The sequence below is a fragment of the Euprymna scolopes genome, chromosome 34, assembly GCF_053919585.1.
Source record: "Euprymna scolopes isolate OS-2025 chromosome 34, ASM5391958v1, whole genome shotgun sequence".
NCBI lineage: Eukaryota > Metazoa > Mollusca > Cephalopoda > Sepiida > Sepiolidae > Euprymna > Euprymna scolopes.
In genome coordinates, this window is record NC_136515.1 from 35,256,537 (window position 1) to 35,270,965 (window position 14,429).

At 23.0% G+C, this 14,429-nt stretch overlaps 1 protein-coding gene across 2 annotated transcripts in view; it reads right to left on the bottom strand.

Moving 5' to 3' along the window:
* The window catches only part of LOC145259174 (NADH-cytochrome b5 reductase-like), a 220,054-nt gene that overhangs the window by 49,230 nt on the left and 156,395 nt on the right, over nucleotides 1-14,429 (bottom strand). Inside the window, exon 4 of one of the 2 annotated variants that reach the window (XM_080116931.1) lies at nucleotides 325-432. The exons of the other annotated variant lie outside the window; for it this stretch is intronic. Within the exon in view, the coding sequence (XP_079973057.1) occupies nucleotides 325-432 (108 nt within the window). The remainder of the gene's footprint in view (nucleotides 1-324; nucleotides 433-14,429) is intronic. 2 annotated transcript variants of the gene reach the window in all.

The window sequence follows — 14,429 nt, forward strand, 5'->3', positions numbered from 1 at the left end:
ATTTGCTAACCTCAACTGCCAGAAGTGCAGTCTATATCAACAAACATTTTTTTTCCTCGAATTTTCTAACAAACTATTAAGTCAATATATCTTTCACATCACTATAAATTTGTATAAAAATATGTTTGGTTTGCTAAACAAGTTTTATCCTTTAATTTGTACCGCCTCTTTGGTGAATTTATATCCGGTCATTTTTGCCCATTTTTCATTCATCATTTATAACATTTTTAATTGTTAGTGTAGATCTTTATACATTTCCAAAGATGCAACCACCCAAGCCAGGATCCATGCTACATAAGTATAAGTTTTCAAAAATTGATGAACCTTAGCAATTAGTTGCATGGAAAAATTTCCAAATGGTCCTCTGAATTCTGCTTCAATTCCAGGTTCCCACGTTTGCAAATGCTTGGACATAATACCATCGGGATAAATCTGTTATAGGAAAAAGTATAACATTTTTATTAAAATTTGTAAATTATTAACAAAAATATATACATCTTTAATAAAATTTGTATATATTTTTAAAAACAAATTATAAAATCTTTATTATTAAATTATTTAACATTATTAAAAAATATAACATTTTTATTATTATTTGTAAATATTTTTTAAAATATATAAAATTTTTATTATAATTTGTAAATATTTTTTAAAATATATAAAATCTTTATTATAATTTGTAAATATTTAAAAAAAAAAATATATGAAATAATTATCATTTGTAAATATTTAAAAAATATATCAAATAATTACAATTTGTAAATATTTAAAAAAATATATAAAATTATTATCATTTGTAAATATTTAAAAAATATATAAAATCTTTATTATCATTTGTAAATATTTAAAAAATATATAAATCTTTATTATCATTTGTAAATATTTAAAAAAATATATAAAATAATTTTCATTTGTAAATATTTAAAAAATATATAAAATAATTATAATTTGTAAATATTTACAAAAATATATAAAATAATTATCATTTGTAAATATTTAAAAAATATATACAATCTTTATTATCATTAGTAAATATTTAAAAATATATAAAATCTTTATTATCATTAGTAAATATTAAAAAATATAAAAAATCTTTATTATCATTTGTAAATATTTAAAAAAATATATAAAATAATCATAATTTGTAAATATTTAAAACATATACAAAATAATTATCATCTGTAAATATTTAAAAGAATATAGAAAATAATTATAATTTGTAAATATTTAAAAAATATATAAAATCTTTATTATCATTAGTACATATTTAAAAAATATGTAAAATCTTTATTATCATTTGTAAATATTTAAAAAATATATAAAATAATTATAATTTGTAAATATTAAAAATATATATAAAATAATTATCATTTGTAAATATTAAACAAAATAAATAAAATAATTATAATTTGCACATATTTATAAAAATATATAAAATAATTAACATTTGTAAATATTAAAAAATAAATAAAATCTTTATTATAATTAGTAAATATTTAAAAAATATATAAAATAATAATAATTTGTAAATATTTAAAAAATATATATAAAATAATTATCATTTGTAAATATTTAAAAAATATATAAAATAATTATAATTTGTAAATATTTAAAAAATATATAAAATAATTATAATTTGTAAATATTTAAAAAAATATGTAAAATAATTATAATTTGTAAATATTTAAAACAATATTTAAAATAATTATCATTTGTAAATATTTAAAAATTATATACAATCTTTATTATCATTAGTAAATATTTAAAAATATATAAAATCTTTATTATCATTTGTAAATATTTAAATATATATAAAATAATTATCATTTGTAAATATTTAAAAATATATAAAATAATTTGTAAATATTTAAAAAAATATATACAATAATTTTCACTTGTAAATATTAAAAAAAATATATAAAATAACTATCATTTGTAAATATGTAAAATATATATAAAATCTTTATTATCATTAGTAAATATTTAAAAAATATATAAAATCTTTATTATCATTTGTAAATATTTAAAAACATATATAAAATAATTATCATCTGTAAATATTTAAAAAAATATATATAATAATTATCATTTGTAAATATTTAAAAAATATATAAAATCTTTATTATCATTTGTAAATATTTTAAAAATATATAAAATCTTTATTATCATTTGTAAATATTTAATACATATATAAAATAATTATCATTTGTAAATATTTAAAAAATATATGAAATAATTATCATTTGTAAATATTTAAAAATATATATAAAAATTATAATTTGTAAATATTTAAAAAAATATATAAAATAATTTTCGCTTGTAAATATTTAAATAAATATATAAAATAATTATCATTTGTAAATATTTAAAAGTATATAAAATCTTTATTATCATTTGTAAATATTTTAAAAATATATAAAATCTTTATTATCATTTGTAGATATTTAATATACATATAAAATAATTATCATTTGTAAATATTTAAAAATATATAAAATAATTATCATTTGTAAATATTTAAAAATATATATAAAATAATTATAATTTGTAAATATTTAAAAATATATAAAATAATTATCATTTGTAAATATTTATAAAATATATAAAATCTTTATTATCATTAGTAAATATTTAAAACATATATAAAATCTTTATTATCATTTGAAAATATTTAAAAATATATATAAAATAATTATCATTTGTAAATATTTAAAAAATATATAACATAATTATAATTTGTAAATATTTAAAAAATATATAAACTAATTATCATTTGTAAACATTTAAAAAAGTATATAAAATAATTATCATTTGTAAATATTTAAAAAATATATAAACTCTTTATTATCATTAGTAAATATTTAAAAAATATACAAAATCATTATTATCATTTGTAAATATTTAAAAAATATATAACATAATTATCATTTGTAAATATTTAAAAAAGTATATAAAATAATTATCATTAGTAAATATTTAAAAAATATATAAAATCTTTATTATCATTTGAAAATATTTAAAATAAAATCTTTATTATAATTTGTAAATATTTAAAAAAATATATAAAATAATTATCATTTGTAAATATTTAAAAAATATATAAACTAATTATAATTTGTAAATATTTAAAAAAATATATAAAATAATTTTCACTTGTAAATATTTAAAAAAATATATAAAATAATTATAATTTGTAAATATTTAAAAAATATATAAAATCTTTATTATCATTAGTAGATATTTAAAAAATATATAAAATCTTTATTATCATCTGTAAATATTTAATATATATATAAAATAATTATCATTTGTAAATATTTAAAAAATATATGAAATAATTATCATTTGTAAATATTTAAAAAATATATAAAATAATTATCATTTGTAAATATTTAAAAATATTTAAATCTTTATTATCATTTGTAAATATTTAAAATAAAATCTTTATTATAATTTGTAAATATTTAAAAATATATATAAAATAATTATCATTTGTACATATTTAAAAATATATATAAAAAAATTATAATTTGTAAATATTTAAAAAATATATAAAATAGTTATAATTTGTAAATATTTAAAAAAATATATAAAATAATTATCATTTGTAAATATTTAAAAAATATATAAAATCTTTATTATCATTAGTAAATATTTAAAAAATATATATAAAATAATTATCATTTGTAAATATTTAAAAATATATAAAATAATTTGTAAATATTTAAAAAATATATACAATAATTTTCACTTGTAAATATTAAAAAAAATATATAAAATAACTATCATTTGTAAATATTTAAAAAATATATAAAATCTTTATTATCATTAGTAAATATTTAAAAAATATATAAAATCTTTATTATCATTTGTAAATATTTAAAAACATATATAAAATAATTATCATTTGTAAATATTAAAAAATATATAAAATAATTATCATCTGTAAATATTTAAAGAAAATATATAAAATAATTATCATTTGTAAATATTTAAAAAATATATAAAATCTTTATTATCATTAGTAAATATTTTAAAAATATATAAAATCTTTATTATCATTTGTAAATATTTAATATACATATAAAATAATTATCATTTGTAAATATTTAAAAAATATATAAAATAATTATCATTTGTAAATATTTAAAAATATATATAAAAAGATTATAATTTGTAAATATTTAAAAAGTATATAAAATAATTATCATTTGTAAATATTTAAAAAATATATGAAATAATTATCATTTGTAAATATTTATAAAATATATAAAATCTTTATTATCATTAGTAAATATTTAAAAAATATATAAAATCTTTATTATCATTTGTAAATATTTAAAAAATATATAAAATAATTATCATTTGTAAATATTTAAAAAATATATAAACTCTTTATTATCATTAGTAAATATTAAAAAAAATATACAAAATCTTTATTATCATTTGTAAATATTTAAAAAATATATCAAATAATTATCATTTGTAAATATTAAAAAAAATATATAAAATAATTATCATTTGTAAATATTTAAAAAATATATAAAATCTTTATCATTTGTAAATATTTAAAATACAATATTAATTATAATTTGTAAATATTTTAAAAAATATATAAAATAATTATCATTTGTAAATATTTAAAAAATATATAAACTAATTATCATTTGTAAATATTTAAAAAAATATATAAAATAATTTTCACTTGTAAATATTTAACAAAATATATAAAATAATTATAATTTGTAAATATTTAAAAAATATATAAAATCTTTATTATCATTAGTAAATATTTAAAAAATATATAAAATCTTTATTATCATTTGTAAATATTTAATATATAAATAAAATAATTATCATTTGTAAATATTTAAAAAATATATGAAATAATTATCATTTGTAAATATTTAAAAAATATATAAAATAATTATCATTTGTAAATATTTAAAAATATATAAAATCTTTATTATCATTTGTAAATATTTAAAATAAAATCTTTATTATAATTTGTAAATATTTAAAAATATATATAAAATAATTTTCATTTGTAAATATTTAAAAATATATATAAAAAAATTATAATTTGTAAATATTTAAAAAATATATAAAATAGTTATAATTTGTAAATATTTAAAAAATATATAAAATAGTTATAATTTGTAAATATTTAAAAAATATATATAAAATAATTATCATTTGTAAATATTTAAAAAATATATAAAATCTTTATTATCATTAGTAAATATTTAAAAATATATAAAATCTTTATTATTATTTGTAAATATTTAAAAAATATACAAAATAATTATAATTTGTAAATATTTAAAAAATATGTAAAATAATTATAATTTGTAAATATTAAAAAACTATATAAAATAATTATAATTTGTAAATATTTAAAAAATATAGAAAATAATTATCATTTGTAAATATTTAACAAATATAGAAAATAATTATCATTTGTAAATATTTAAAAATATATAAAATCTTTATTATCGTTAGTAAATATGTAAAAAATATATAAAATCTTTATTATCATTTGTAAATATTTAAAAAAATATAAAATAATTATCATTTGTAAGTATTTAAAAAATATATAAAATAATTATAATTTGTAAATATTTAAAAAATATATAAAATAATTATCATTTGTAAATATTTAAAAAAATATATGAAATAATTATCATTTCTTAATATTTAACAAATATATAAAATCTTTATTATCATTAGTAAATATTTAAAAAAATATATAAAATCTTTATTATCATTTGTAAATATTGAAAACATATATAAAATAATTATAATGATTAAATATTTAAAAAATATATAAAATAATTATCATTTGTAAATATTTTTAAAAATATATAAAAATGGTATTATATAAAATCTTTATTATCATTTGTAAATATTTAAAAAATATATAAAATCTTTATTATCATTTGTAAATATTTAAAAAAATATATGAAATCTTTATTATTATTAGTAAATTATTAAAATTTTAAGTTCAAAAACAAATAATTACACAGGTTAAAAAAAAACGTTGTCATCTACGCAGCAAGACTTAAATTATTGAGGGTGTAACACTTGTTACCCATCTGTCTGAAACCGGAACCATACTATTCTTTTTATTAATTATACTATTGTACTTCTCTTAGTATTGTAGATTTGGTATCTGTCTGTTTGAGACTGTACTATTACTTCTATTAATTCGACCGTTTTTGATGCTCCATGCAATTTGGTTCATTATAATATTTCAGGCCAATGTACTACCTTTCAATGCATGATTCAAGGGGAGGGCACAGTGTAGTATATATTCTGTTGTCATGAAGTAATCCTCCTGGACATTAGCCATTACCTCCTCCTTTGTGTGTGTGTGGGGGGGCGAAGTAGTGTAGTATCTAGTATGTTGTCATAAGATTATCCTCCTAGGCATTACTTGTTCTTTTGAGGAGATGAGGAGCTCACTGTGATATATGTTCGCTCGTCTTGATTTCATCATCCCTGAGTTATGCTCTTCTAAGGAAAAAGCGGGTAGCATAGTATCACTTCTGTGATCATGATATATCATCCTTTCAACCATTACGTTCTTTCCGTTGTTTTATTTTTATTTTATTCATTTATTTATTTTTGTTTGGGGAGGGTAATGATATACAAACAACGATGTATGGTCTCTGCTTGCATATCTAGTATAATTAAAAATACCTGTTTGTTAGAAGATAAAAAAGACATTTTAGTATCAACATTTTTTTTATGATTAGATTTATCTTGCAATTAAAGTGAAATTGCTGTTGAGTTTCTGTGAATGCCACGGCCAAAATTATGGGTAGTTTTGGTTAATTGTGAATTAATGATTCAATTGTAAAACTGAAAACTTCCAGTTGAAAGGACAGGATTTTACATGGATTAAAAAAACTTTTATGTAAATCCTGTGAAATGAGTGAAAGAGTATTTGAAAATGTGAGGAGAGATCGGTATACCATTAATAAATTATATATATTAATATATTAATATATATAATTTATTAATATATTAATATATTAATATACTAATATACTAATATATATATTAATATAGGTTTTATTAACTAAAAGAATACACGTGTTGTGTTCTTGATGAGAGTTGTAATGGCAGAATAACATCTCCCAAGGGAAATAATCTACGGTACTTGCTAGGGTTGCTGGAAGTGATAATACTAAAGGGGTAAGGGGGGGGGTGCAAGAATAATTTAAAACCATAACATTTTCCCTTTGAAGAATTATTATGAGAGGGGTTATGAAGGAGATTATTAAGGATTGTCTGTCTAGCATCAAATTATGAAATCCTTATGTTTACTAGGGATTTTTGTACTCTACATGATCTTCGTACAGATTCATGGAAATTTAAGTCTTTAGTATTTAATTCTTGGGAGGTGTTGATATCTTCAGAAGTAAACAAGAAATTCTTTTCCACTTCATTGGCCATTCCTTCATCAGTAGATTGTTCTTAAGAGGCTTTGGGACTTACAGAGTAGTTTCTATTAGGAAGTTCTTCATTAGAGGAGTTAAGAGCTATGTCCCGCACATAAATAGTAGTTTCAGCACCAGAATGTAGTTACACATAAGCATAGTAAGGGTTGATGTCTAACAGAGTAGTTGAAGTTACAGGAGGATTGAGTTGACTAGTTTTAGTGTGATTTTTAGCATATATATATATTTTGGCCAAGAAGGAATTCAAGTCCCAGAGAAGGATTTACGGCTATACCTGAATAGTCTGTCATGAGGAGTCACAAGTTTTTGCAACTTGTCCATTACCTTCTAGGTGGTATCTACTTGTTTTAGATATAGCAATACCTTTTCCATGTGAGAAGTCTCTAATTTCTCTCGCTAGCTCGGTCTGTATGTATGATCTCAGGTATACCAAAAATAGAAAATAGTTGGTTCAAACAGCGAATGATGGTTTTGCTTGTCATGTCCTTACAGGAAAAAGCAAAAGTAAAGTGAGAATACTCATCAATTATAGTAAGTAGGTATTTGTTAGCATGTAAAGAAGTTGGTAATGCACCTTTAAAGTCGATGTTCAATCGATGGAAAGATAGTATGGCCTTTATGAGTGTTCCCGTGTTACCACTGCCAAATTTAGGTTTCAGATACTGGCAAGAGGAGCAGGAGTTTTATTTGGTCTAAAAAGAATGGGAGATTCCTTGTTCTGATAAATTGGCAGAACCGTATAACACCAGAATGGCATAATCGAAGATGCAAATCACAAACATCTTGCAAAGTGTGAGTGAGAGCTAAGATGCATTTTCTGTTCCCGGGCAGTAGATGATACTGAATTTGAACTGTAATAGTTCAACGCACCAACAACATTTTTTGTCATTTTTAATTTTAGATTTTCTACTGTTGTTGAACATAAAACTGATGATCTTTTGGTCCATAATGACTTTGAAATGTCTGCCAAATAGGAAGTGGTACCACTTTTGAAGTGCTTCAACAACAATCATGACCACTTCCTTTTTGACCATATAATGTTTGATTTCACTCGGGTTCAGTGTCCATCAAAAAAAGAATGCAACCAGTACTTGCATCTGTCTCTACTTCAAATTCTTTATCAGTCAACGATTATTAAGGTATCATTTTTTAAATCATTCTTCAATGTCTGAAAAGAGTTTAAGGCAGATGGGGGCAGTGGAAATTCCTTGTTGTGGTTGAGCAATAGTACTTTGTCGGAGAAGTTTTGAATAAATTTGCTACAAAAACATTCCGACTGCTCGTTTTTGAGATGCAAGATTTAGAGGGGTGCATTTTGAAAAGTGGTCTCAATATTTGGTAGTCAGGAGAAATTTGGTTGTTTTGAATAGTGCATCCAAGTAGTGATAATGCTGCTCTTGCTTTCATTCAGTGTGATTTTATATCTTTTTGCTACGTTTTTGAAGGTTGTGGTCATGCTCTTCTTGATTTTATATCTTTTTGCTATGTCTTTGAAGGTTGTGGTCATGCTCTTTTTGATTTTATATCTTTTTGCTACGTTTTTGAAGGTTGTGGTCATGCTCTTCTTGATTTTATATCTTTTTGCTATGTCTTTGAAGGTTGTGGTCATGCTCTTCTTGATTTTATATCTTTTTGCTATGTCTTTGAAGGTTGTGGTCATGCTCTTTTTGATTTTATATCTTTTTGCTACGTTTTTGAAGGTTGTGGTCATGCTCTTCTTGATTTTATATCTTTTTGCTACGTTTTTGAAGGTTGTGGTCAGGCTCTTTTTGATTTTATATCTTTTTGCTACGTTTTTGAAGGTTGTGGTCATGCTCTTCTTGATTTTATATCTTTTTGCTATGTCTTTGAAGGTTGTGGTCATGCTCTTTTTGATTTTATATCTTTTTGCTACGTTTTTGAAGGTTGTGGTCATGCTCTTCTTGATTTTATATCTTTTTGCTATGTCTTTGAAGGTTGTGGTCATGCTCTTTTTGATTTTATATCTTTTTGCTACGTTTTTGAAGGTTGTGGTCATGCTCTTCTTGATTTTATATCTTTTTGCTACGTTTTTGAAGGTTGTGGTCAGGCTCTTTTTGATTTTATATCTTTTTGCTATGTTTTTGAAGGTTGTGGTCATGCTCTTCTTGATTTTATATCTTTTTGCTATGTCTTTGAAGGTTGTGGTCATGCTCTTTTTGATTTTATATCTTTTTGCTACGTTTTTGAAGGTTGTGGTCATGCTCTTCTTGATTTTATATCTTTTTGCTATGTCTTTGAAGGTTGTGGTCATGCTCTTTTTGATTTTATATCTTTTTGCTACGTTTTTGAAGGTTGTGGTCATGCTCTTCTTGATTTTATATCTTTTTGCTACGTTTTTGAAGGTTGTGGTCATGCTCTTTTTGATTTTATATCTTTTTGCTATGTCTTTGAAGGTTGTGGTCATGCTCTTTTTGATTTTATATCTTTTTGCTACGTTTTTGAAGGTTGTGGTCATGCTCTTCTTGATTTTATATCTTTTTGCTATGTCTTTGAAGGTTGTGGTCATGCTCTTTTTGATTTTATATCTTTTTGCTATGTCTTTGAAGGTTGTGGTCATGCTCTTTTTGATTTTATATCTTTTTGCTACGTTTTTGAAGGTTGTGGTCATGCTCTTTTTGATTTTATATCTTTTTGCTACGTTTTTGAAGGTTGTGGTCAGGCTCTTCTTGATTTTATATCTTTTTGCTATGTCTTTGAAGGTTGTGGTCATGCTCTTTTTGATTTTATGTCTTTTTGCTACGTTTTTGAAGGTTGTGGTCATGCTCTTCTTGATTTTATATCTTTTTGCTACGTTTTTGAAGGTTGTGGTCATGCTCTTCTTGATTTTATATCTTTTTGCTATGTCTTTGAAGGTTGTGGTCATGCTCTTTTTGATTTTATATCTTTTTGCTACGTTTTTGAAGGTTGTGGTCATGCTCTTCTTGATTTTATATCTTTTTGCTACGTTTTTGAAGGTTGTGGTCAGGCTCTTCTTGATTTTATATCTTTTTGCTATGTCTTTGAAGGTTGTGGTCATGCTCTTTTTGATTTTATATCTTTTTGCTACGTTTTTGAAGGTTGTGGTCATGCTCTTTTTGATTTTATATCTTTTTGCTACGTTTTTGAAGGTTGTGGTCATGCTCTTTTTGATTTTATATCTTTTTGCTACGTTTTTGAAGGTTGTGGTCATGCTCTTCTTGATTTTATATCTTTTTGCTATGTCTTTGAAGGTTGTGGTCATGCTCTTCTTGATTTTATATCTTTTTGCTACGTTTTTGAAGGTTGTGGTCAGGCTCTTCTTGATTTTATATCTTTTTGCTATGTCTTTGAAGGTTGTGGTCATGCTCTTTTTGATTTTATATCTTTTTGCTACGTTTTTGAAGGTTGTGGTCATGCTCTTTTTGATTTTATATCTTTTTGCTACGTTTTTGAAGGTTGTGGTCATGCTCTTTTTGATTTTATATCTTTTTGCTACGTTTTTGAAGGTTGTGGTCATGCTCTTCTTGATTTTATATCTTTTTGCTACGTTTTTGAAGGTTGTGGTCAGGGACTTCTTGATTTTATATCTTTTTGCTATGTCTTTGAAGGTTGTGGTCATGCTCTTTTTGATTTTATATCTTTTTGCTACGTTTTTGAAGGTTGTGGTCATGCTCTTTTTGATTTTATATCTTTTTGCTACGTTTTTGAAGGTTGTGGTCATGCTCTTTTTGATTTTATATCTTTTTGCTACGTTTTTGAAGGTTGTGGTCATGCTCTTCTTGATTTTATATCTTTTTGCTATGTCTTTGAAGGTTGTGGTCATGCTCTTCTTGATTTTATATCTTTTTGCTATGTCTTTGAAGGTTGTGGTCATGCTCTTCTTGATTTTATATCTTTTTGCTACGTTTTTGAAGGTTGTGGTCATGCTCTTCTTGATTTTATATCTTTTTGCTATGTCTTTGAAGGTTGTGGTCATGCTCTTTTTGATTTTATATCTTTTTGCTACGTTTTTGAAGGTTGTGGTCATGCTCTTTTTGATTTTATATCTTTTTGCTACGTTTTTGAAGGTTGTGGTCATGCTCTTCTTGATTTTATATCTTTTTGCTATGTCTTTGAAGGTTGTGGTCATGCTCTTTTTGATTTTATATCTTTTTGCTACGTTTTTGAAGGTTGTGGTCATGCTCTTCTTGATTTTATATCTTTTTGCTACGTTTTTGAAGGTTGTGGTCAGGCTCTTCTTGATTTTATATCTTTTTGCTATGTTTTTGAAGGTTGTGGTCATGCTCTTCTTGATTTTATATCTTTTTGCTACGTTTTTGAAGGTTGTGGTCAGGCTCTTCTTGATTTTATATCTTTTTGCTATGTCTTTGAAGGTTGTGGTCATGCTCTTTTTGATTTTATATCTTTTTGCTACGTTTTTGAAGGTTGTGGTCATGCTCTTTTTGATTTTATATCTTTTTGCTATGTTTTTGAAGGTTGTGGTCATGCTCTTTTTGATTTTATATCTTTTTGCTACGTTTTTGAAGGTTGTGGTCATGCTCTTCTTGATTTTATATCTTTTTGCTATGTCTTTGCAGGTTGTGGTCATGCTCTTCTTGATTTTATATCTTTTTGCTACGTTTTTGAAGGTTGTGGTCATGCTCTTTTTGATTTTATATCTTTTTGCTACGTTTTTGAAGGTTGTGGTCATGCTCTTTTTGATTTTATATCTTTTTGCTATGTCTTTGAAGGTTGTGGTCATGCTCTTTTTGATTTTATATCTTTTTGCTATGTCTTTGAAGGTTGTGGTCATGCTCTTTTTGATTTTATATCTTTTTGCTACGTTTTTGAAGGTTGTGGTCATGCTCTTCTTGATTTTATATCTTTTTGCTATGTCTTTGAAGGTTGTGGTCATGCTCTTTTTGATTTTATATCTTTTTGCTATGTCTTTGAAGGTTGTGGTCATGCTCTTTTTGATTTTATATCTATTTGCTACGTTTTTGAAGGTTGTGGTCATGCTCTTCTTGATTTTATATCTTTTTGCTATGTCTTTGAAGGTTGTGGTCATGCTCTTTTTGATTTTATATCTTTTTGCTATGTTTTTGAAGGTTGTGGTCATGCTCTTCTTGATTTTATATCTTTTTGCTACGTTTTTGAAGGTTGTGGTCATGCTCTTCTTGATTTTATATCTTTTTGCTATGTCTTTGAAGGTTGTGGTCATGCTCTTTTTGATTTTATATCTTTTTGCTACGTTTTTGAAGGTTGTGGTCAGGCTCTTTTTGATTTTATATCTTTTTGCTACGTTTTTGAAGGTTGTGGTCAGGCTCTTTTTGATTTTATATCTTTTTGCTACGTTTTTGAAGGTTGTGGTCATGCTCTTTTTGATTTTATATCTTTTTGCTACGTCTTTGAAGGTTGTGGTCATGCTCTTTTTGATTTTATATCTTTTTGCTATGTCTTTGAAGGTTGTGGTCATGCTCTTTTTGATTTTATATCTTTTTGCTGCGTCTTTGAAGGTTGTGGTCATGCTCTTCTTGATTTTATATCTTTTTGCTACGTTTTTGAAGGTTGTGGTCATGCTCTTTTTGATTTTATATCTTTTTGCTACGTTTTTGAAGGTTGTGGTCATGCTCTTTTTGATTTTATATCTTTTTGCTATGTCTTTGAAGGTTGTGGTCATGCTCTTTTTGATTTTATATCTTTTTGCTATGTCTTTGAAGGTTGTGGTCATGCTCTTTTTGATTTTATATCTTTTTGCTACGTTTTTGAAGGTTGTGGTCATGCTCTTCTTGATTTTATATCTTTTTGCTACGTTTTTGAAGGTTGTGGTCATGCTCTTTTTGATTTTATATCTTTTTGCTACGTTTTTGAAGGTTGTGGTCATGCTCTTCTTGATTTTATATCTTTTTGCTATGTCTTTGAAGGTTGTGGTCATGCTCTTTTTGATTTTATATCTTTTTGCTATGTCTTTGAAGGTTGTGGTCATGCTCTTTTTGATTTTATATCTTTTTGCTACGTTTTTGAAGGTTGTGGTCATGCTCTTCTTGATTTTATATCTTTTTGCTATGTCTTTGAAGGTTGTGGTCATGCTCTTTTTAATTTTATATCTTTTTGCTATGTTTTTGAAGGTTGTGGTCATGCTCTTCTTGATTTTATATCTTTTTGCTACGTTTTTGAAGGTTGTGGTCATGCTCTTCTTGATTTTATATCTTTTTGCTATGTCTTTGAAGGTTGTGGTCATGCTCTTTTTGATTTTATATCTTTTTGCTACGTTTTTGAAGGTTGTGGTCATGCTCTTTTTGATTTTATATCTTTTTGCTATGTCTTTGAAGGTTGTGGTCATGCTCTTTTTGATTTTATATCTTTTTGCTACGTTTTTGAAGGTTGTGGTCATGCTCTTCTTGATTTTATATCTTTTTGCTACGTTTTTGAAGGTTGTGGTCAGGCTCTTCTTGATTTTATATCTTTTTGCTATGTCTTTGAAGGTTGTGGTCATGCTCTTTTTGATTTTATATCTTTTTGCTACGTTTTTGAAGGTTGTGGTCATGCTCTTCTTGATTTTATATCTTTTTGCTACGTTTTTGAAGGTTGTGGTCAGGCTCTTTTTGATTTTATATCTTTTTGCTACGTTTTTGAAGGTTGTGGTCAGGCTCTTCTTGATTTTATATCTTTTTGCTACGTTTTTGAAGGTTGTGGTCAGGCTCTTATTGATTTTATATCTTTTTGCTACGTTTTTGAAGGTTGTGGTCAGGCTCTTTTTGATTTTATATCTTTTTGCTACGTTTTTGAAGGTTGTGGTCATGCTCTTTTTGATTTTATATCTTTTTGCTACGTCTTTGAAGGTTGTGGTCATGCTCTTTTTGATTTTATATCTTTTTGCTATGTCTTTGAAGGTTGTGGTCATGCTCTTTTTGATTTTATATCTTTTTGCTACGTCTTTGAAGGTTGTGGTCATGCTCTTCTTGATTTTATATCTTTTTGCTACGTTTTTGAAGGTTGTGGTCA